Here is a 24,973-nt window from a genome sequence, read left to right as displayed (position 1 = left end):
TACCTGTCTGCTTGTATGCCTTTGACCATAATCCAGCCTGGGGAAGCTAAATAAAACAGTATTTCAGTACAAAAGTTAGACCCCTAAATCTCCACTGATTTTAACCTAGTGTTTCAGTGGAATTAGCTCTTGATGTTAAATTTTCAGTATTAAAGAATTGCTTGCATAGAATTAATGAGCTTTTAAACACTAAAATCAAAAGCAAGGCAGTAGAGTAATGCCCTGCATTTCTAACAGCATGCATTGCCATTTAAAAGATACTTTAAAATGTAACATGCAAAACGCACAAATGGGATTATAACAAATGTGTTTGAAATATTTACTATAATAATTTGCAAATAGAACCTACTGTTGCTCACATATAGGACGACAACTGATAATTATTGGAATACAGCTCCAATTTTGTGGCCATTTTGATGGGGATTAGAATGCACTTTTTTCAGAGATATAGGTTTCCTAACCCTTGTCTGACTATTTATTTTAATCAGATATTTGACAATTAGCTTCCCTAGGGTAAGCATGATTATATAATTGGCAACAGCAACAGCTGTTAATGTAATTTTCACTTTCTGTAGTTTCTATACTTCATTTCCCAACACCATCACTATTTATGCTCCACTATTATAACAATTATATACCTGCAGTTGAGAATAGAATTTCATGCATATGATGAAGTGGCCCTTGGTCCATGAAAGTTTTATGCCAGAATTAATTTGTTCATTGTTAAAGTGGCAGTGGTTTATGTTCGACCTTCATCTCAGTTTCATGCTGGTAATTATTTAGAGAGCAATTTGCTATGATTGTTTATTATCATTAAAAATGCATCTAAAATTTGCACACTGAGGATGGTCTTCACCAGGCTTAGATATAATAGTAGTGCAAGCATCATACAATTAAGAAAGAGATCCATTGTGGTGTAGTGTAAAACCCTGTAAGTTGAAGTCAACTTGAAGTCACATAACAACATAAGAAGCCAAGATCCATCTCATTGTATGAGTGGTATGTTTTGGGATTAGATCTGAAAAGGATTTATGCCTTTCAATAAGACACTCATCTGCTCTTGGTAATTTCCCAGTGTGTTCATATTAATATTCAGTGCTTTAATTTCAATGATATACAAAAATGTAAGAAGGAACTGTTATTGTAGTCTTTCAACAGGGAAGATTAAGGTGAAGGGAAAAAAAGCTTCTAGTTCTTTTTACCTGTTATACAATGTTTTAAAAAAGCTTATACAGTAATATCCTCAGTTTATGTCAGCCGGAGTTATATCTGTTGTATCATTTTTATCCTTTTCTCAATGCCTTACTTAAGCACTATAAGGTCTGGTCAGCAAATGATTTTTCTCACATCAATTTTGAAAAGGTGGAGGTTGGTGGACAAGGCCCTATAGAACAAGTAGTAGGGCCCACGAAACATCGGCTGATCCCTGCATCTCTGGAAGTGATATTTGTAGGTATTTGGGACAAACCTTTTTGCCCACAACTCCAGCCATTCCAGATAAGGAATTGTTGTAGTCAAAACCCAAGGAGGTTAAAGGTTCCCTGGCCTTATCTTAGGTGCTGCTAAGTGTTGTTAAAGTCCATTGCTTTGCGCCTTCAAGTCAACTGTGACTTACAGCAACAGGATCATAGTTTTCTTGGCAAAATTTATTCAGAGGAGATTTGGCATTACCTTCTTCTAAGACTGAGAGTGTGTGACATGCCCAAAGTTACAGTGGACCCTTGTTATATGCTGGGGTTTGGTTCCAAGATCCCTCATGTATAACAAAATCCGTGTATGCTCAAGTCCCATTAAATATAATGACATAGCAAAATGGTGTCCCCTATAAAAAATGCAAAATTAAGGTTCGATATTTGAAATTTATACTTTTTTGGAACATTTTCAAACCGTGGATGCTTGAATCCATCTATAAAACATCAGTGTAAAAGAAGAGCTGACTGTATAATGGCTGAATGGGGATTTCAACTCTTGTCTTCCAGAGTGCTGCTCCACCACTCAAATGATGATGTTGATTCTCAAAGCTGCTAAATGGTAACTTCTAGTGTAATGCAGTGGACTGTTAATAAGAATTCAGTAAAATGGCTTAAAACATTCTGACAACTATTTCTATGATGAGTTTTATTGTTCTTTTCTCTCTGATATTTTGGGTAAGTGGGGAGAAATGAGAGCCAGTGCCATCTTTACAAATATTTAGCAAGCACACTGGATTAGAGGAGTTGTCCTCATTCAGGTAGCTTCCAGAAGTAATAGACTACAACTGACATTAGCTCCAGCTAATGTGGCCAATTGCTGAGGATAATGGGAGTTGTAGGCAAAAATATAAGGAAAGTAACAGGTCAAAGAGGAATGGTTTACAGAAAACTACAATTAACAGGGACAACACCAGTATAAAAATGACAGCATGTTCTGAACTTTGGCATTATTATCATTGACACAATGAATAAATACACATCTCTTTTGAGATTTCATTTCTTGCCTAAGTTGTAAGCTCTTATAAAAATGAAAAGGTTTCAAGTAGGAATAATTTTCCTCTTCCAATAACTGTTCCAAATGGGTATGAACAGACTAACTTTCTATTTAGAATTGTCAGTTTAGCCATTCTTTTACTCTGTTTCTCCAGTGACAAAAAGATGTACATTTTTTGACGATTGGAGCATTTGGGCTGCCCGCTCAACACCAACCACAGAAGCCAACCTCTGGGCATCATATTTGGAGTATAACACTGTACAGGTCAATGCAGACTCTTCTCCACTGCCTGCCAACTTCATCATATTGCATACTTCACTATAGAAATGGGGATAGGTTGGCAGTTCATAAAAAATGAGGTTCCGGATGCCTCTGATTGAGTACCTGGAGGAAAGAGATTAAAATGGTTACTACAGTAACCTGCAGCATAATAGCAAAGAAGCTGTTTTTCATATCATTGAAAATTAAATTACATTTAGAGTGAATTAAAAAGTCCAGCCCTTCTTTTGACATAGAACATTTTTTTAAGAAGTGATGGAAGCTCAAAGGTTTAGGTTTTTAAAAAACTGAACGCTAACATCCCCAATTCTTAGTTGGTGAAGTTTGGGGATATTTGCATTTCTGGTGACTGAAAGAATAAAATTGCAACAACGAGTAATAAAAGTCACTTCCATAGATGGCAAGCGACCCAAAATATAGTATCTGAGTGCCTAAACATCTCCCTCTGTCTATATTTTGTATTTTCCTATTATCTATTCAAAATCTGGTCTGTCAAAAGAGCCTTTTCTAATTTATTACTGCTCTTTCTGCATCTTATTTGCTAGCAAATTAACCTCTGAAGTGATGAAGTATATCCTGCTCATTGTTGGGAAAAGTTTACTTTGTTGGACTGCAACAAAATGCAACACCCAGCATGAGATTCTGAGGGTATCTGAGTGTTGTAGTGTATCAAACTAACTTTTCCAAGCTCTTCTTCCTAAGTTAGATCATCTCCATCCAACATCATTCTTGCCACTGAATTTAGAATGTAAGAATATCACATCATTTCTGAGTATACTGTGTACAATGAACTAGATGTCTTAGCAGGACCTGCTGCCTACAAATCAAAGCCTTCCATGCAGGCTCTGGTTACATTTTATAAAAGTTACCTTTTATAAAAGTGGAAACGTTCTGTGAAAATTAGAAATTGTTTGTTTCCCTTCAGGAAGAAATGCCTTGCTCTGGAAATGCTAGATTTACTGGTGTATTCACACACATGCGTAAAATTCAACTCCTCCTTCTTGAAGTAGTTCCGAAGACGCACATAATCAAAATAGGAAGGGACGTAGATGAGCGTGTGTGACATGACTGCATCTCGATACTCAGGCAGCACTTTGTCAATGAAAAAATGAAACCTAATTCAGAAATTAAGATATATTATTCAGTTGCACAACACAGATCAAATTTTCAGCATCTAATTTAATACAATTAGTAGAATAAATATCATATAATCTGTATATGTATGCATGTGCAGAGAGAGAGAGAAAATGCACTGTAAATGCAATTTAAGAGGATAATCTAATCTTTTAAATAGAAATCAGTACAGAAATATCTCATCGCAGAAAGCTTTTGAAGAACAGAATCCTTTTGACAAACATATTACATTATGGACAAACTTTCTCTGAACAAATCCTCTCAGGAAAATCCCAAGATAGGGTTGCCTTAAGTCAGAAATGACTTGAAGATGATTTCCTGCATGGCAGGGGTTGGACTGGATGGCCCTTGTGGTCTCTTCCAACTCTACGATTCTATGATTCTAACAATAAAACTTACTTTTAAAAATATAAACATCAAAGAAAGATAGGGAGACACAAGACCTCTAACAACTTGCTAAAATGTGAAGAACTACCCAGGCATCTATCTACCCACCCATCCATAGATCCGTGCTCTCTTCCAATTCCTTCTCATCACCTCTTCACAATAGCCTTTCAGCATTTTGTGACCTTTAGGCACACTCATTTCTCAGTAAACTGTTTTAGGGGGTTTCTCACCAACACTTTCAGGCCACTTTTTGTGAGACATCTTTTTTCCCTTTGCAAATTCCAGAGCCGCCCCCAGTCTACTAGTATCTCTCAAGGGCAGATGATGCCTTTTTGGCTGCATACTCCAAGATTGACCTTGCTATGAATTTATGAGATAATAGTGTTCTACAGCACAGCAGCAGCTTGCCCCCAAAATTCCAGAGACAATACACTGCTAGATCTTTTACCAGCTTGTTTTTCAAATGCAAAAACACCCACACTTTTCAGTACACTACACTCTGCTGAGCAGAAAATACATAGCTGTCATCAGTGCAGCGTAGCATAAAAGCCATCTTACCTTGCATCTATTACAGAGACAGAGTTTTCAGCTTCTAGCTTGCGAAAAACATGAGGAAGCTGTACCACAACATGACTGATGGAGCCCGTCAATGGTGCATTCCTCACAGCTACCTGAAAGAAGCAATTGCAACAATAAAATAAAAGTAATGTCTGGCTAGGCTTCTATAGCATCTCCCGTGAATGTAAAAAGTTGGTTTGGTGGGATGAGAAGGTATCATTCCATCTAACCTATAATTCTGCTTCCAAGAACAATGGCCAGCAACCTGCAAACAAGCAAGTATGCCATGAATGTAAGGATGGCAGGCAGAGCTGGGGGAAAATAAGTCTTTTGGACCAATTTTCACTGGCCATGCTGACTGGACTGGAGCATTCTGGGAGCTAAGGTTCAAAAGAGTAACTTTCCCAAGCACTGGTGACAGATACCTTCACTGTTAAGTCTCAGTATCAAGTATTCAGATGTATGCTGCTTATGCACCCAGACGTTTAACTCCATCAAGTTAATTAATAACACAATTTGTTTTACTGCTGTTTTTCGCCATTAAGTCAGTTTCAACTTATAGTATCTCTATGAATGAGAGACTTCCAAGAGGCCCTGATCATTGGCAGTCCAGCTTAAGCCCTGCAAACACAGGTATGGAACTTCTTTTATTGAGTCAATCGAACTGAAATGTGGTCTTTGTCTTTTTCTATTGCCTTCTACTTTTACCAAGCATTATCAGTCATGAGTCTTGTCACCTCAAAAGGTGTCCTAAATATAATAGCTTCAGTTTAATCATTCTGGCTTATAGTGAGAGTTCAGGCTTAATTTATTCTTGGGATCCATTTCTTTGTCTTTTTGGTAGTGCATGGTATCTATAGCATTCCCCTTCAGCACTACATTTCAAACAGATCTGCTTTCTTCACTGTGCAGTTTTTATAATCCCGCGTAGCAATCAGAAATACCACAGTACAGATGAATCTGACTTTTGTATTTAATGGCTTGTTTTTCCCTTTGAGGAATTTATCTAGTTCCTCTGTGAATATGTTCCATCTTTGTTTTAATGAGAGGGAACCAAAACATAGAATGAAAGCATTTTTATAAAGGGGAGGTATAGGAAGATTTCTCTTTAAACTGGGAACAGAGGTGAGGAGATTCATCTGCTAGAGAAACTTCAATAACAACTTAGCAGCTAGAGAGAAAAGCAACTGAGCAGCAGGAGAGTGGTAGCAGAAGGCAGCAATAGCCCAAAAGATAAGAGTGTTAGACTGTCCCTTTACATACTTCTACCGGTGGCTTGAAGTCAACTGAAGAAACAGCTCTCTTGTTGTCTTAACAGTGAAAGCAACACACTGTGAAACGACATGGGAAAGAGCTTCTCAGTGGTGACAACAATGTAAGACTTGACTGAATTCACGGTGGCTTCATTTAAGTGCAAAGTTAAAATATGATTTTTTAATTAAAGCCCTTGGTGTCTCTTTTATGCAATTTGACACACACAGTGGGTCCTTGGTATCTGCTGAGGCCATCCCCGTGGATACCAAAATCCGTGGATGTTCAGTTCACACTATATACAATAGAGTAGTAAAATCTTTTATATAAGATAGCAAAATCAAAGTTTGTTTTTGTGGTGTGTGTGTGTGTGTGTGTGTGTGTGTGTGTGTATATATATATATATATATAAGCTGTGGATGGTTGAATCTGTAAATACAGAGGGCCAACAGTACATGCTCTTTGATGTTTATCACACTATACTCTTAAAGTGCTACTATTCCACTTTGACTCCTCCAGCTGCCTCCTGTTGCATTGTGGGATTTGCAGTTTTAAGGAGGGGTATTTAGAATTCTCAGGCAGAGAATCTGCCTGAGAATTCTAAATACCCTTCCTTAAAACTGCCAATCCCACAATGCAACAGGAGGCAGCTAGAGGAGTCAAAGTGGAATAGTAGCACTTTAAGAGTATAGTGTGATAAACATCTTTGTTTTAAATTGTTATACATTTTTTGGACAGTAATTTATTTTTTAAATGTTTTAGATTTTAAATTGTTTGAATGCATTTTACTGTATTTTCTTGCACGATAAATAATAAATAAATGCATATTTAATAAATAATAAAAATAATAAATAAATAAAATAAGAGGAATCCCAAGACAATTCATGTATATATAAAAATACACATACAATATTCTAAAATTCCACAATAACAACCATAACAATTATTTGACTCGCAGACAAAAAAAATATCCATCTATCAATTAAAAATCCATAATACTTTGAGATGCCTGCGTAAACAGGGACATTTTGTTTGTCACTGAAAATAAAGAATTGTGATTTCAATGGTACTTTTCTCAAGGAGGCATTTAAAATTCATACTGTCACCACAGAGAAGCCCCTCCCCTCTTTTTGTAAATGTATAATGTATTTCTTCTGATGCATTTTGGAAAAAGGCCTTCTCTGGAGCTCCGAAGGCACTGACCTGTCCCCTGTAATTGTAGCAGTGCTTATTGAAGACAGAGTTGATCTGTGGATCCTGCAAGCCACTGAACAGCAGTGTCTGCCGATAATACTTGGACCAATTATTCAGACTGAGCATTCGCACTCTTGAGAAATCCACTCCATGAGATTCCAAAGGCAACTGATTTAGATGGTTTATCAGATGCTGTGAGCAATTATAAAAAAAAGCAAAGGGAAAGGTGCATGTTATTCTGTTTCACTTTGCAGGAGAGAAAGACAAGAAACCACTCCTGAGGTCCATGTATGTGTGTCTGCGTGCACGCATACTTCCATAAAAAGAAATATATATAATAAGAACGACAGCCTTTATAGACATCCCATTCTTTGCAGGTTTATGCTTTGACAAGTATTATTTGGAAGTCTGAATTAATTCTCAAAGGTCACTTGTGAAACTCCAGAATTGCACTATCTGAGAAACTGGAAGCACCTACGACTGTAACACATCCTAGTATCACAAAGTCTACAGCAACATGATTGGTTATCGCTGCAATTTTAGACACTCTGGTTTTTCTTCAAAAGAAATTATGAAAAATAAATTTTAGCTAGTTCTTACTGTTCTGCAGCTTACAGAAAACAATATGGAGCAAGTGTGAAATCACAAGCGTCTCCCAAGATACTGTACTTTCTCATGCTTCTTTGCAACAGCACAACATTGACCCAAGTGATCTTAGTGACACCTGCATTTTTAGCAGAGGAGAAGCTTTGGCCTTGGAACTCAGCTCCATTGTTTTGTTTTATGAAAAAACAAACAAAGAAAGAAAAGAATGCTAAATTGTAAGAATGTGATTGTTCTTAACGAAACAGGAAAACATGTATCTACATACCTATATAATTCAGAGGAAATCCCCCTCCCCATACCATCTCTACTTGGGTTCAAAAATTGAGGCATTAGTGAATTGAAAGCAGTAATTTACTTAATGGTAAGCTAGTCCAGGGGCCAGCATTCAGAGTGTGCGATTTGGCACCAAAGGAAACAGCCACCTTATCAAGTATATAGCAGTTCTAGAAATCTACCCAACAACAGCATATTAAAGCATATAGCAAATCACAGGAGTACACTAGATATATTTTAAAGGTAAAGGTTTTCCCTTGACAAGATTGTCTAGTCCTGTAGGGGTGGTGCTCATCTCCATTACTAAGCCAAGGGAGCCAGTGTTGTCAAACAGAACACTGTTACTTTCCCACCAAAGTGGTACCTACAGTATTTATCTACTTGCATTTTTACATGCTTTCCAACTGCTAAACTGGCAGAAGCTGGGACTAGTGATGGGAACTCACTCCATCACACAGTGCTTGGGCCTCAAACTGTCGACCTGCCGATCTTGCAGTCATCAGAGTCAGTGTCTTAACTGATATATTTTAGTCAATCATTAAACAGCAACCATTAACCCATAACAAAAAATTACTAAATAAACACCAAGCTAAAACTATCCATACTGAACCTTTCTCTTACGTTTCAGATTGTTATTTTCAGAAAGTGCCAGTTAGTTGATGGTGGGCTTAGGAATGCTACAAAAATTCTAAACCAATATATATATAATTGAACGATTGTAAATAAACATGAAATGATGATGAAATTGATCTAGGAGGATAACAAATGTAAATAAAGAGTTCAACCAAAAGAGGGAGAAACGAAAAGAGGGAAGGGAATCATTGCAATTGGCTCTAGGGATCAGATGCAAAGGATATAAGGTGCTGAGATGACCAATTCTTCTGTTTACTCCAGTGACTTCATGACAGTCAATATAGGGTGAATATCCCAATAATTTTAATTCAATAAGAAGAGCAACAATGCTGGCAGTGTCCCAGAGAACCAAGATAAGTCACTGCCACTGGGACACTACATGCTAACAAGGGGAGGGTGGGTTTTCAAAATATACATTTTAAGTATTACCAAAACATGTTCCCAATTCTGCATTAGATAGATGTCGACTTCATCAATTATCAGAATTTCTATAGATGAGAGGAAATCATAGTCTCTATTCTTCTCCCCCTCAGCTCCAATCACAGTCCTCAGGCCAAGGGGAGATGCAATGATGATATCAGAGGAGTAAAATGGTGCATACAGCCGCATACTCTTCTGAAGAATGGCAACTCCTGTTCAAACAGAGATATGGAAGATGATGATGATATTATTATTGTTGTTATTATTGTTATTTCTTAACACACACACCCATCTGCATAGATTGAGGCAGGGGACAACAACAATTAACAAACAACATCAGCTAAAACACACACCAATTTAAAAGGACAGATAGGATGTACACATATGAAAACAATCCGAGACTGGTCTTTAATGCTCTTTTAAGTTCAAATCGTGTATTCATAACAATTAATTAATTAATTAATTAAACATGTATTTTACCCCACTTTTCTGTAATAAAACAATCAAAGCGGCTAACAAACAAGTTAAAACATCCACATACAATATTACATCACAACATCCTCCCTTAAAAAAGAATTAAACATAATACATTTAAAATAGAGTATTAAAATATCTATTAATAATGAAGATAACATGGGTAGTGTGGTAGCATAGTACATGGCATGAGGGGTCTGTTGAATCTGTTTTGGCAGGTCATTCCAGTCTAGGGACTGTAAGATGCCCCCTCACTTACAGTTTGTCACAATGAGTAAAAAAGTTCCTTTGTATTTTGTCTGTGTCTTTTAACTATTTTGTATGTGCAATAGTGGAACAATTCCTCTCAGACTGAATCAGACCTACATAGAAAGGGTTGTTAATATTTTTTGCTTGCCTTCCCATTTTAGCAATTCAACCATCTGTGAATGAAGCACCCATTTTCCAACCAGTGCAAAAATGTATGTCATTACAGTTAGAATGACTCAAATGTTCTTCAAGAAGGCTCACTCCCTTTTGAATGTATGGCTGTCTGTATATACTGCTTATATAATTTTTTTGTATACAAAAGAAATAAGAATAAATATGTGTAATAAGATATTGCATAAATATAAATATAAATGATGGAATAAACTGATGTAGAAATATTCTGTGGGTCAGAAAGCAAGTTCTGAATCCTCTCAACTCTTGATGGGCCACTACTAACATTTTTGCTGACCCAGAAATGTTGTTCTGGAAGCTGGAAGTACTGCCAGAGGTTTGGGGTGCTGTCTTCTGCTGTTTCTGGGTAAGCCACTGAAAATGATTTTTATAAAAATAAGGTAAAGCCTTAAGTTTGCATAAATGTTTCTTTTGCATAAATGTAACTGTGGACCTGCAATTAATTTGTTTATAAATAGGAAAGTAGAAATCTTACTTCTGCAGGGAAACTATTGGTGGGAAGGCTTGTCAAGGGCTGCAGAAACTTGCAGGGCCTCACCCACAGCCTGCCACCTGGGTGTTACCCACCCCGTTCTATCTGACAGTGTAGACATTGTACAGCCACAGGCCATGTTTGTTCTCCCCCCCCCCCAGGTTATTTTTGTGTTTCTTGACATCTCACACTCCCCAAACTGCCCTTTTTTTTTCTCTCCAGCCCACAAAAGGGTGACTTAACTCTCCTGGAAGTTTCCAGGAGCAATAACTTCCTTTTTAAATAGGCTGCAGGGCCTTCCTGCATTGTTTAGCTTCAAAAATACCTGTTTTTCAAAACTTCTGTCCAGTTCTGTTTTGTCATTTTAGGCAGTACATGCAGAGAGGGAAAGAATGGCAGTTTCCTGCCTCTGTTTTAATGCAAGGCCAATGTATCAACTGATATTACAGACAAAACTCAAACCATGCAGAAAAGAAAATAACTGTTTCTTTCAGCACAGCTACTAAGTGGATGAGACAGGAGGAGGAAAACTGAAGGGAACACCTTGGCAACGTAACTAAAATGTAGACTGCCAGTTGTATTAAGGTACTAATTTCCGCAGGTGCTGTTTTGTCATTCAGTACCTTTCAGAGACAATATCTTTAGGTAATATTAAGTGTGAAGGCTGCCTTCACATTACAGGAGGTGCAGGCATCAAGCTGTAAGAAAAGTTCACTGCAAAACAGACTGAAGTCATGAAATCACTGATTTCTGAAATAGTCTTAACGTATATTTTGCTCAACCAACATGCCAGTATGCACAAGAGCTCAGCTAGAAATCACATGCATTCTGACTATATGGACATCATTTTGCAAAGCAACACAATAGCTGGATCAGAAGCGGCACACAACAACAACTCTCTCACACACTACAATTTTGACTCCTGAAATGCCATGGTGTACTCCAGCCTCTCACAGATCAATAGAATGAGCTGGACAGAACAGAGCAGAATACAGTTCTGTGCTGATTCAGACCCAACCAGCTTCTCCATAATCCCCTGTGGCTGTGCTGAGGAAGCTGTGGCACACTTAATACCTCTCTTTTCCACTGATGGGGAGGAATAGGCAACAGGTGCAGCTGGGCAGTGGGACTGGGGGGGGGGGGGAACAATACATCTGGTCCTCCATTTCCCATCCTTTCGTCAAATGATCCATAGTTGCTAACTGGGACTGTGCATGCAGTGGCACTCACAGAAATTTGTGAAATTCTGATTTTAGACTGGTTCAAACCTAGCAAGCAGTTATCCAAATACAACAGGATCCATCTCCTCATCCTATGTAATTCTAAAATAAAGTATACAGGGAGTAGAGGATTTGCTTTTAAGTGGACTCATTATTCTGAATGACCACTGGGAACATGATTTGGCTTAAAGACAAGGTGCAACTCTGATTTAGAAGATACAGAAAAAGAAGCAATATTTAGGCAGGGAATATCAGGATGCTTTAGTGTGTAACACAGCAAAAATAACATAAAACAGGCAACCAGGATTTAAATACACACATTTAACTTGTTCATAAGGCAGCATATATGATGAAGCCCTCTCATAGTAATGCTAGCCTATTAACCCAATCAGTGCTGCTTACTTTGGCAAGCACAGTGTCTCAGGCTTAGGTAGGCAGACTTAAAATCAGATGGACAGGTAGGGTTTTATTTGAAATGTTATACATGTGAAACTTAATCCAGCATGATCACTTACACCAATGTTCTAATCAGGGGCTTATATACATACAGTATACCTATAGATATATATACTGTATATATATAGAGAGAAAAATACATACAGTGCTACCTCGGGTTACGAAATTAATTCGTTCCGCCGTTCCGTTCGTAACCGGATAATTTCGCAACCCGAAAAGGCTTTCCGTTAGCGCTGGAAAGCCGCTAGCCGCGCTTTGCGTTTGAATTTCGCGCCGAAATAAATTTCGTAACCCGAAAAAAATATCGTAACCCGGAACAGTTTTTTCCAATCTAACTTTTTCGTATCCCGGAAATTTCGTAACGCGATCATTTCGTATCCCGGGGCACCACTGTACTAAAAGCCTATTTACACATGAAAAATTCTAACGAGGAAATCACCTGTGCATAGGCAACACATGAATTCATTCACACAAAACATGCTAATTCTAGCCATGTGCATTTTGAATCATGGCTTTCCAGTACAGATCTGTCCATTGAAACACCTGTGGAGGACATATGGTCTGCACATATATTCTTACATAGATATGACTTCTGATGATCTGGAGTGGAATTCTTCCCACTGAAAGAATTTTCCATAGCTCTCCCCCCCCCCCCCCCCGCCCATACAATGGAATTTTCCACCGGGGAAAAAGAATACATCTAAAAAGTTTGTTGTTTTCTCAAATGACATTGCAACACAATGAACAATAACAATACTTGTCAAATTGTTTGGCAGGTTAAAATTACTCATCACAAAATTTCCGTACCTATTCTGAAGTGGTCATCAATGTTTCCAGCAAAAACAGCTTCATAATCTTCTGGCCTTTTCAGATTTGGAGGTTTCTCTTCTGGATCTGAGCCAAACTCTCCCTTAAACCGTTTTTTTGTTACTCACATCAATTTTCTTTTGACTTGCCGATTCAAGGAGGCCAATTAAAATGTGGACCACGCGTAAAGCAGATTCTCGGAAGGGCACCACTACCAGTACCTATGGAGAGAAATGTAAATCAGTTCCACTTAGTGTGAGATAGTAGCCCCTTCTGCGTCTGGTGGAGCTGTTCAGCAACAGCAGTATCCCACCTCCACCATGGAAAAGATGGCCTGGCTGGTGGAGGGGTGGGGGGCAGCTGGCTGGTGTTCCAGGCAACCTGGGGATGACAGTATGAGTTACCACACTGGGGCAACACTAACCCTAACGAAACCACTGACATTTTTCATTTTTATTTTCATAACAATCCTACAAAGTAGATTATGGCTGAAAGACAGTGATTGGCCCAAGTTCACCCAGTGAACTTCATGTTCAAGCAGGGTTTTGAACCCTGGTCGTCCATGTTTTAGTTCTACTTTTCCAGCCACCCTATCAAACTGGCTCTCTTTGTTATAAAACCTGCTACAGAAATATATTATTGTGGAAAAGCCATTGGTACACCCACACTCCAACTTTAGTTTATTAGATATTTGTGGTACCTAATCAACTTATCACATTGTGACATTTATGTATTTACAGTACAATCCAATGGGTGGTGCCTAAAAACAGAGTAGCCAGGTGAGCCTGCCTCTAAATGGTATTCCAAAAACAAGGAGTACCATTGGAAAGACTCCTTCTCCAATTATCATCCAATGCACCAAGAAAAAATAGGCTGCTACGAGAGTGTGCAATTGAACAAATATATAGGCTTCATTTATTCCTGTTGTGTCGTGTCCGACCGTCCGACTAAAAGATTGTTATGTACAGCGCTATGTAAATTTACAGTGCTTTATAAATAATAATAATAATAATAATAATAATAATAATAATAATAATAATAATATAGTAGAGACTGAACAGAAAATGGATGTTCCACTCTAAGGCACAACTTATTATACATTATTGCAGGGTGAATCCCTAATCACATTTGTTTTATCAAGAAGGGAAAACAAACAGGACCAAAGCCAAAATTGTGCCAGTACCCAACTATTAGAGCCCCAAAATAGCCTGTAGGGGTACATCTAATCATCAGAGCAAGCTTTGTGGGTGTTTTATGTAAAGTATGTTAATACTTTACTAATAGCAAACCGCCTCTTAGTACTACTTGCCTAAGAAAACTCTATGAAATTCATGGCATCACAATAAGCTAACCGCCATCTTGAAGGCACACAGAAATGAGAGGTCCTGGACAAAACAAGAATTGTGACTTGTGTGTTTTGCTGTTTGCATTCAAGTACATGTTGTACCCATGTTTAAAAAGCAAGTGTGGCCTGGAGTTTTGCATTATACAGAAACTCAGTTGGCACGGGTTGCAACCTTGATGAGTACAAACATTTCATATCTTACTGCACAACAACTCTGAACTCATGGAAAAACGCATTTATAAAATATTTATATCCCACCTTATATCAACATGAGTTAAAACCTGAGTTAAAAATAGATTTTAAAGTTTTTAAAACTATGTAGAACAATATTTGGTATGAATTAATGAAGCCTTCATAAATAGCCAAGTTTTAACTTTGTGTCTAAATGAAATGAATGTTGGTACCAGCCAGTCTTCCAAGGGGGAAGCATTCTACAGTTAGGGTGCCACAGCTGAAAAGTCCCTCTTTTAGATCCCTAAACAGAGTATTGACCTTACTGGGGGGACATGTAGGAGGGCTTCCCCAGCAGACCTTAATCCTCAGGCAGGCACAGTTAATAGTTGTCTCCAGTTATGCAGAAAATCAATCATTCAGTATACTCTCTCCACCCTTGTAACCACCCAGTAGTAATGAATAGTTCTGTGTTTCCACCACTACTCATTTCCACAACTGCTGGGGTATTTCTGAAGGAAGTCTTTACTTTCTCCATTTAAGGCTATATTCCTCCATTTGAGGCTATTACAATATAGTGCAAGTTATGTCATCCACATAATGACTACAGAGTTCAAGAAAAACCTTTCACCTTTGGCCTAGTGAGTCCTTGATCCCTGAAACAATCGTCATCAGTTCCAGGTTTCTGGTCCCTTCGCTTGGCATTATTGCTAAGCACCTGGGCATTTGCCTTCAAGACATGGTTCAACGCATGGAGGCAGTAGACATGACGAACTTCTTCTCCATTTCTTAAAGCAGTCCTCTCTGGGTAGAAGAGATCCTTGTAGGAGTTCATAATATCGAACAGTTCCTTTTGCAATGGCGTAAACAGTTGATCTCTCAACTTTGGTTGCACGGAGAGGAACAGGCTGTTCACTTTTGGCCAAGTAGATGCTAATGGCTTGTGGAGATGAAGCTGTTTCAGATCAATGTCTTTATTTGGCTTAATTGTTCCAAATCTCTCCAACATGGAAGAAAAAAACTAACTGCCCCAGTGCTGGCCACTAAAAAGAACACAGACAAAAGGTAAACACAACTAAACTTCAATCTGCCCTCTCATTAGGCCTTGTGAGGACTTTGATTTCTTTTACAGAAATCAAGCACATTCATGCAAGAATAAGGAACCCGAGGAACAAATTCAATTTCAGAAAAAAAATCTTGAGGAGGGAGACTGTATTCTGCTGGCATGTGGGGCCAACTGCAAAAGGGTGAGACCAAAACTGCCAGCATATTTTAGTTTAAAGGTATTACTGACAGTGGAAGCATTTTAAGCTTTTAGAATTGCAGAGGGGGTGGGTTGCTAAAAAACTAGAAAACTCACTGAACAACAGTGTAATGGGGAAGGAGAATGGCCATTTGAGGGATGTCAGAATGTCCCAAGGTTAGAAGTTCTCCCTCTGCATTAACGGACAAGTTACAATGTATGGGCACAAAACCAAAGAATCTAAAGAATAAATTCAAGGAGCTAAAGTTAATCTGAAGCATGTATATGTTATTACCTTGACTTGGCTGGTAATTTTTGAGCGTGCAAGTATTTTATCTATTTCTTTCTCTTCTAGATCTTCATCCAAGTGACATTTACATGGATCTGTGTCAAGAGATAAAAATGGTACAGTCGGGTCTCCATATCCACAGATTTTTTTATCCATGGATTCAACCATCCATGGCTTGAAAATTCCCCCCTCCCTGCAAAATCCAAACAGCAAACCTTGATTTTGCTATTTTTATATAAAAGGCACCATTTTACTATGCCACTATATATAATGGGACTAGCATCCATGGTATCCACAGGGGGTTCTGGAACAAATCCACAGCGGATACTGAGCTGTATTATGCAGCTGTTATATTATGAAAAGAAATTAAGCTATGAAACATTTAGAAGAAACTGATTAGTGCAAAAGTGCCAGTATCACTGGTATGAACAATTAATTATTAGAAACCTGTCAAAAATAGTAACATGAAATGTAATAGTAAAATAAATTAAAAAAAAAAACCCAAAGCCATAATGCAACAATATATAACATGGCAAGACATTTCTATAGCACATAAAACAGTGGCATGGTTAAAAAGACAATTATTTGTAATGGCTGTATATAATTTGGAAGCACAACAGAAAAGCATATTGAGAGAACCAGCATCCTTTGCCTGTGGTAGCTCTCCTGCTACTGAAGTATTTTTCCACCATTCCAACCTTGGTGTTGGAAAATCACTTCTTCGTGGAAGCCTGAGAATAGGTAGGCTGAGTGAATGGCAATCTCATCCTTATGTAAATATTGCAGTATTTGTCCTTCAAATGGTTTTGAATCAGGATTTCTTTTCCAGTGAAATTATTTTAATGATCATGTTGTTGTTTTATTGGCTTGTAAAATATATTGGCTTTTAAGATTTACTTTCTTGAGCTGGGTTGCAGATTATTTTCTAGACAGTATATAAACCCAAACATCACCAACCAGAGGTAAGTATGCTGCTTTAGGTGGGTTTCATAGAAAAGGCCAAGGAAAAGATTTGACAAAAATCAGTAAGAAGAAAATATAATTGAAGTGCATACTTCTTAACCATCTGTGGAACATTAAGTTTATCATTTTATATCCTCGCTTCCACTACCAGAACTTAGAATGTATGTAACTGATTGCAAAATTAAAAGCAATACAATACAGAAAAATATAGATAAAACACACAGAAAATGGTTAAAATATAATTTTAACTATCTAACTTCTTGTGAGCAAACCAAGCAAAACTGCATATATACTGCAAAAATAGTGCAGTTTGACATCACTTTGATTGCCATTGCTCAATGTTATGTTGTGGAATTCTAGGATTTGTAGTTTTATGAGATATTTTTAGCCTTCTCTGTCAGTATTCTGGTGCCACAAAAAAACTACAAATCCCAGGATTCCATATGATGGAGCCAAGACAGTTAAAGCAGTGTCACCTAGTTCCCTGAGAAGTTTCAAAATTTGGGGGAAACCACCAAGAAGGCCCCTCTTGTGATATTTAAAGTGGTATCAAGCAGCATTGTTTCTGCAATGCAGATGCAATCCAAAACTGTGTTCAAAATTAAAAATATTTTAAAGCATATATTAAAAATAAAAAGGTCACCAGTATGCATTTATTACTATTTTAATACTATTGTCTTATACTATTGTGACATTCTGAACACTCTTTTCAAGAATAGTAAAAGTCTTGCTGAGCATTTTAAAACCATCTTTTTACTTGTTTTGCTGTAGCCTTTACAAGAGTGAAAAATCTGCAGACCTCCCATTATCCCTTACTTTTAGCAGCATCTAGAGGACCACAGGCCACACACCCCTGCTTTATAAGAAATTACACAGAAATCTTATACAGTGGACCATTGTTATACGCTGGGGTTTGGTTCCAAGATCCTCTGCGGATAACAAAATCCGTGTATGCTCAAGTCCCATTAAATATAATGACATAGCAAAATGGTATCCCTTATAAAAATGGAAAATCAAGGTTTGATATTTGAAATTTATACCTTTTTTGAACATTTTCAAACCGTGGATGCTTGAATCCATGTATAAAAAAATCTGTGTATAAGAAGGGCCGACTGTAAACTGTGATTCAATAATTAAGCTGTTTCTCTCTCCAGAGATTTGGCAATGGAAGAATCATAACTTGCAAAGAATTAACTCAAGATTTATTAGCTCTGATCCATTTGTTTGGGCAAGAACATGGTTTATTTTCCCACTAAAACAGGTGTTAGCCATGCTGAATGGACCGATGGGAGTTATTGTCAACTCCTGTCCCAAATAGGAATGGGGAAAAAGTCGCCTTATTGCCTCTGGGGCGTGTGGTGTCTAAACACTATGCCCCCAGGTCGCCCGGAAGCCGCGTGGCATGTATTCGCTGGCATGACCTCCAGGCGATTTGGGGGCATGGCATGTGTAAACACCATATCCCCAAGCCAGCTGAAGCTGCCAATCTGTTTTGGCCTATAATCTAGAACAGTTGACAAGTGCTAAATTTCCTACCTTTGCCTTTCTTTTTACAATTAATCTGTTACAATTAATCTGAAATTAAATGTAACTCAATAGACATTCAGTGTGGCCTGCTAGGAGCTTGACAATTCTATCTGTGCATTCTCAAGTAGGGTTCATAAACAAGAAGTTTATTTGGTTTCTAAAGGGTTTTATAGCTGCCAAGTTGAACAACCCTGTTTTAAATGCTGCAAAAGTGTATTTACAAGTACTCAGCCTGCTTTGCTTTTTAAAAATCAGCACAATGTTACCTTTCATGACTTCTACAGAAGAATGACCTTCTTTTGGATCTGCTCTGGCATCACCACTCTCTTCTTCTATGAAATTGGTTTCCAGACTAAACTCAGCTTCATGTTGTACATCTGTGAACTCTTCAACAACTTCATTTTTTAGGTCAGTAGATGTATTTAGTCCTCCAGGTTTCTCTTGACTATTTTTCTGTGGAGATGTTTCATTACCTATGATATAAAAAGAAGTCATTTGCCTCTGTAGGAGCAACTGTTCACAACTGCATCAGCCTCCAAAATTCTTGAATCCATACTAAATTATTCTTTTTCTTGATAGAAAGTATTTATCTCGATTCTGTGGATCCGTTACCCTAAACTCAGTAGTTCCCAACCTGTGAGCCTACAGACATTGTTGTACTATGACTCACAGAATCCCTGAAGGGGAAGGAGTTGAAAACAAAGGCCCGATACAGACAGGCCAAAGACTCACATCCTATTGCATGCTCTCTGCTGATGAAAAGCTCTTCAATCCAATGGAAGTTACTGTGAGTGGAATGGGAAGAAGGTGATGTTCCTTTTTCCTCAGTAGGAGAGATTTATGCAACAGAATTAATCCAGTTGATAGAAGGCACTTTGATCAAGTGGAGATTTCCATGAGCAGAAAGGACAGGAAGTTATTTTTACAATTTTCTCCTCATCCTAGCACTACTGTCCCAAAGCATCTCCTGATCCATGGAGCACATATGGAAAGTAAAATGCAAGGAGCTGCAGAAGGAAAGGGGAAGAAGGACCCCCATGGCGTTAGCATGTCCTTTATAACTATTCTTCTTAAAACTGGATTTCCAAACTCTTTAACAGTGCAAGCCAACACCAGCTGAAGGAGCATTAGTTTGGAGAGTCATCTATAAGACAAAAGAGAGATGGCCAGGTGGCTTTCCTTGGAGAAGGAATTTCATAATCGCCAGAGAGAAAGATTAAAAGAGTGTAATAGTGCTTTTCTGATGCATCTGTACATTTAAGAACATAAGAGTTCAGATGACTGCATAAACCTTGACAGAATATGTTCATGGAGTGCAAAGTCTGACCTCTTCTGCCACTGAAAACATTGGCCATGTCCCCTGCTATCTCTGGCTTCAGTCAATATGAAGGGGCTCCAAGTACATACTGATACAGTATATGTATATGGAGGGGTTCTATATGCATGTATCAGTTATGGGCACAGAATCTCTTAAGAGACAATCACATGGAGACATGGTTGCTACATATGTCAATATGCCCCTCTGTTGTGCATTCTTTCAGTTTCTGCATAGCTGTGGGGGAAGAGGTGTTAATGTATATTTAAGGTGAAAATGTTCAGATGTGGCAATGGTTGCTGAAGTCTAAATTGGCTACAACTGAAGGCCAGAAGCCTGAGCCACAGACGGGATGTTCAAGGTCGATGGAACAAGACAAAATGTAAACATGATATGTTTTCTGTCTGTACAGGTATTGGTTCTTATGTTGCATAGCAACTTGTAAAAGAGAGGCTGGACTAAGTGGTCACATCATGGGAATGTTGTACATATGAGAACAAACACCATACTCTGGGAGTATGGAGTCTGAAAGAGTAAGAGGTTTTGTACAGTAGTAGTAACTAGCTCGTGTATTTAGAAACAAGAAATAAAGCCCTCTAAGGTCTGAACCTGTTGGACTGTGATTCTTTAATTAAACAGCTGTCTCACTAGGCATTGTTTCAGCAAGCTGCAAAGCCTGTTTTGGAGTTTTGTTTTGATCCTGAGTTGCAGAGGAGCCTGCATCTGCATCCAGTTGGCACCAGACTGGGACCACGGGCAAGATGCATCACTCAAAACATCAAGAGGAATATTAGCTGAACCCTACCAATTTAAAGCCTCCTTTGATTATCTTAACCAGTAAAGGAAATGGTGAAGAAAAATATCAGTTAAGGTAGTGGTTCTCAAACTTCGGTCTTTTAGATGCTTTGGATTTTAATTGCCAGAATTCCTGACTGGCTGGCTGGGACTTCTGGGAGTAGAAGCCCAAAACCCAAAGTCTGAGAACCACTGAGTTAGTAGTTTAATCACAGCTGAAGGACCACAAGTTTAACAATAAAAGCAGATGCTATGGCCATTTTATGGTAAACTTCCACACAACACTGGTAATGTCAAAGACTGAGGGGTTCTTACATCATCAAGAAAGTAACAGGCCTCAACTAGCTCAGGCAGAGCACATACAACACGAAACAGTTTTCTCTACCTTCCTGTTTAAACTCTTTCAAAATACCCAGAGGGCAATTTGGGCCCATCAGGTGGCAAGCAGTAGTTTGACACTGTCTTCACATAAATGGGTTGGAAAGATAAGGGTGATTCAAAAAGAACAGTGCAAAACCGAATAAGAATAGCTTTACTTGAATGGTGCAAGACCAAGTAACATCTTTACTTCTGCACCATTCTTTCTGAATCATCCTGTGCTTCTGAAAGGTTAAGAGATCTGGCTTGTTCTGATTTTTCTATTATGTAAGACTTCCTTGAGCTGGTTTCCTCTAGATGTGTTAGTCTTCAACTCTCATCATCTTTGGCCAATACATTCTGCAGAGTGATGGGAGCTGTAGTTCATTAAATTTGGAGAAAGAGAAGTGAGAGAAGGTTGTATTAGGTGAACATGTGGAATTCTGTGTATGACGCTGAATTATCACCACCATCATCAAAATATCTAATTCTGCAATTGTAAGCCGATCTTATTAAGGAGCAAGTCTTATGGAGAGTCACACATTTTCCTGCCCAGGTATGACCAGACTATACAATAAATCTGACATTAAGCAGTTGTAAATTAATGGAGCCACACTGATTTCACCTGTCATTTTCCAAATGGTATGTTTCTAAATTAAGTTTCACACATAACTAACATTAATATTTGGGCTTGAGGAGTAATACACTACCTGATTCTTGGACAGCCCCACTGTTCTCATTTTCTTCATCCTCTGTTTCTCCTTCATTCTTGACCTCTTCACTGTCCACTTCTGTATCATCCTTGTCACTTTCTTCTTCTGAGTCATCATCTTCTTCCTCATTGTCTGAATCTGGTGCAGTTTTTAAAGTGGCCAGGAGCTTGTGATACACCGAGGTGGGCTCTGAATCACTCTCCACATCACTTTCTGAGCTTGACTGCTCAGAATTTTCAGACTAACAATAGAAAGGAAAAATATCCCAGAACATATATACAACCACATGAATGTATGACACTGTGTAAAGAAATTCTGGCTATGGGAGGATGCCTAGCAGCCTCCAAAAGTTGTTGGACTCCAATATGCTTAGCCTAACCAATATAGCCAATGATAGAGGATAATGAGATTTGCAGCCTTAACACCACCTGGAGGTCCACAAGCTGCCTATATGGTTTGGACTACAACTCTCGCAGTCCCAGCTGTGGCTGATGGAAGTGTCAATCCAAAATGCAAGGGTACCATGTCAGAGCTGGAAGCCAGTTTAACAGGCAGAGGTGCTTCTTAACCCAGTTACCCAAGATCAGTCTTAACTAGTAATGCCAGTAGATGGATCTAGAACTTCATTCAAGTTTGCCATGACCGGTTCTAATTTCTATTTTAAAATGTTATTTTGAAATTAGTACTGGCAGGTAGTCAAGTTACTAATTCCCAACCTCATCCTTATCCAGGGACATTGCAGCCATATTTGCCTATGACAATTTCCCACAACCTGCCAACTCCAATCTCCCCAGCAATCATGGGCATGCCAACTGTGGATGGAGGTGGATGTAATAGAATATGACTGAAGAGGTACTGGTTCAGGAGACAGCCAGTCAGACAAGGTAATGGGGATTTGCTATGTTCACCGCCCTGATCAATGGAAGGGCGGTATATAAATAAAAAAAATTATTTTTTATTATTTATTCAGGGTCACCTCTTGCTTTGCGCATTGCAAAACTGTGCAACAGACTGAACATTAACATTTCCAGTTAATTTTAGTCACTTAATAAAAATATTGAAAAAGGATGTGAAAATGTAGCAGCACTTACCAGTTCACAAATTTGAGCTGGTTTGTCTTTCCCAGAATCCCTGAAAGGAAGCAATTTAGATTAACTTCTGTTCACCATCATATTGTGTAAATCTACAGCGCTATATAAATAAAGTATAATAATAATAACAAGTATAATTGGTCAATGACCAAAATAAATTATTGTTGTGGTTTTTGTCTTTTTGCCATCTGATAAAAAAGGATGCAGCACTGATATATCACCACAGTCTTAAAAATTAATGCTCTGATTGGAACATTAGAAGGAACTCCTTGATGTTCAGCAGTTTTGGCAATGGAGCTATTTGCCCAGAGAGGTGGCGGACTCTCTTTCATGCGTCAACTTCAAAAATAGGCTGGACATCTACCTGCTGAAGACGCTTTAGATGGGGATCCTGCAACATGACGATATTTCATGAGGACCTGCATCTCTTACTATGGAAACACCTTGGGTTTAATGTTTATACACCTATACCTTTGACAGAAGTACGGAGGTGAGAAGTTGGCTACAGAATCGAGTTCAACTCCCTGTATGCCAGGGGAGAGGAATGGCAGTCATAAATAATAATGATAATACAATTACACGGGGAAATAAAGATATTAAGCATTGAAGAACATTTCAGTTCTGCTTTTCATATTAAAAAAAGCAAACAAATTACAAAACGGTTGGGAATAAACGAGAAAACAATATTGTCAGTCGCCTCCTGATCGCATCCTATGCTGCTGCTGAGACAGAAAAGCAGGAAAGGGAGAAGGAAGCTATTTAAGGACTAATTTGCATGGCAGAAATAATGTAGTTTGACCAACCGCTGAAATAATCCTGGCTCAATGCTAGGGAATCCTGGGAATTGTCGTTCTGCGAGACATTTACCTTTCTCTATCAGAGAGCTCTGGTGCCCCAACAAGCTACAATCCCTAGCATTGAGCCAGGACCATTAAAAGCAGTCTCAAACTGGGTCATTTTTGCAATGTGTCTTGGAGTTCCTGCACAGCAGAAGGGGGTTTGGACTGGGTGGCCCTTGAGGGCTCTTCCAACTCTATGGATCTACACTGCTGGACTAGAAGGTCCATTATGTGCAGCCAACTAAATGGGGATGGTGGGAGTTGTAGTCCGACAATTCGGAAAGGTTCCCGGTGGGGCAAAGTTGCTCTAAACTTGCAGGGATTGGTATACTTTGGACCTCCAAGTGATCTGGACTCTGGGCCTTTCGCAGTCAGGAAAAGACATATTTATTTAAACAGGCCTTTTAAGACCTGTCAGTCTTGGTTTTATTGGGGGGGGGGAGAGAGAGTTGCTGGTTTTAGATTATTATTTTTAACTTTGCATGTTTTAAATTTTATATTGGTATTATATATATATATATATACACACACACACACACACACACACACTTTTAATGGTACAATTGTAATTGTTGTTTTATATAATAATAATAATAATAATAACAACAATAACAACAACAATTCCCAGAAGCCCCAACAGTCAGGGATTCTGGGAGCTGAAGTCCAAAACACCTGGAAGACCAAGGTTTGGTAACCACTCCACCTTTGCCCTCACTTTGCCCAAAGGCTTCCCACTTTTCCCCAGTTCCAGAATAATAATAATAACATTTATTTATAACCCGCCTCTCTACAAAATGCAATCGAGGCGGCTTACAAGATTAAAATACAGAGTCCGAACCCTCAAACCCCCCCCCCCTTAAAAATACAATTAAACGATGTAGAATGTAAAACATGAAAGATATGATTCACTGGTCATAAAAAGGGTGTTCCTCCCCGAAATCCTTCAGGTGCTTCTTTTGCTTCTTGCTCAAAGCGCTGATCTGCTCTTGCCGCCTGGCTTTCCTCTTCCCCATCTTGGGACCCACGTGGGCACTGCCCTTCCTTGTCGCTTTACGGCCGCCGGCTTCACTGCTTTTGCGACAGTCCCCTCTGCCTGCACCTTTGAAACCGCTTTAACCGTTACGTCCCCTGCAAGCAACAATCCAATTAAGTAATTAAAAACCAATCCATCAGCATGTATTAATTTGTATCACGTTTAATTGTTTTTTGTAGAATGTAGGCCCCAAACTGTGCTCGACTTTAAGGGATTGGGGA

At 38.5% G+C, this 24,973-nt stretch overlaps 1 protein-coding gene across 1 annotated transcript; it reads right to left on the bottom strand.

Annotated features, from left to right (window-relative positions):
• Positions 1-2,098: 2,098 nt before the first annotated feature.
• Positions 2,099-24,782, bottom strand: UTP25 (UTP25 small subunit processor component). The gene is given in 14 exon segments (XM_042446135.1): positions 2,099-2,850; positions 3,615-3,860; positions 4,825-4,937; positions 7,279-7,461; positions 9,211-9,413; positions 13,072-13,189; positions 13,191-13,292; positions 15,219-15,608; positions 15,610-15,630; positions 16,126-16,214; positions 18,876-19,082; positions 21,787-22,030; positions 22,881-22,920; positions 24,629-24,782. Coding segments are annotated over 14 exon segments (2,307 nt in total). The 5' UTR covers positions 24,733-24,782; the 3' UTR covers positions 2,099-2,603.
• Positions 24,783-24,973: the final 191 nt, after the last annotated feature.

This window comes from Sceloporus undulatus, chromosome 1 (assembly GCF_019175285.1).
Source record: "Sceloporus undulatus isolate JIND9_A2432 ecotype Alabama chromosome 1, SceUnd_v1.1, whole genome shotgun sequence".
NCBI lineage: Eukaryota > Metazoa > Chordata > Lepidosauria > Squamata > Phrynosomatidae > Sceloporus > Sceloporus undulatus.
Note: the sequence above shows the minus strand (reverse complement) of the source record. Positions and strands in the feature narration are given on the sequence as shown.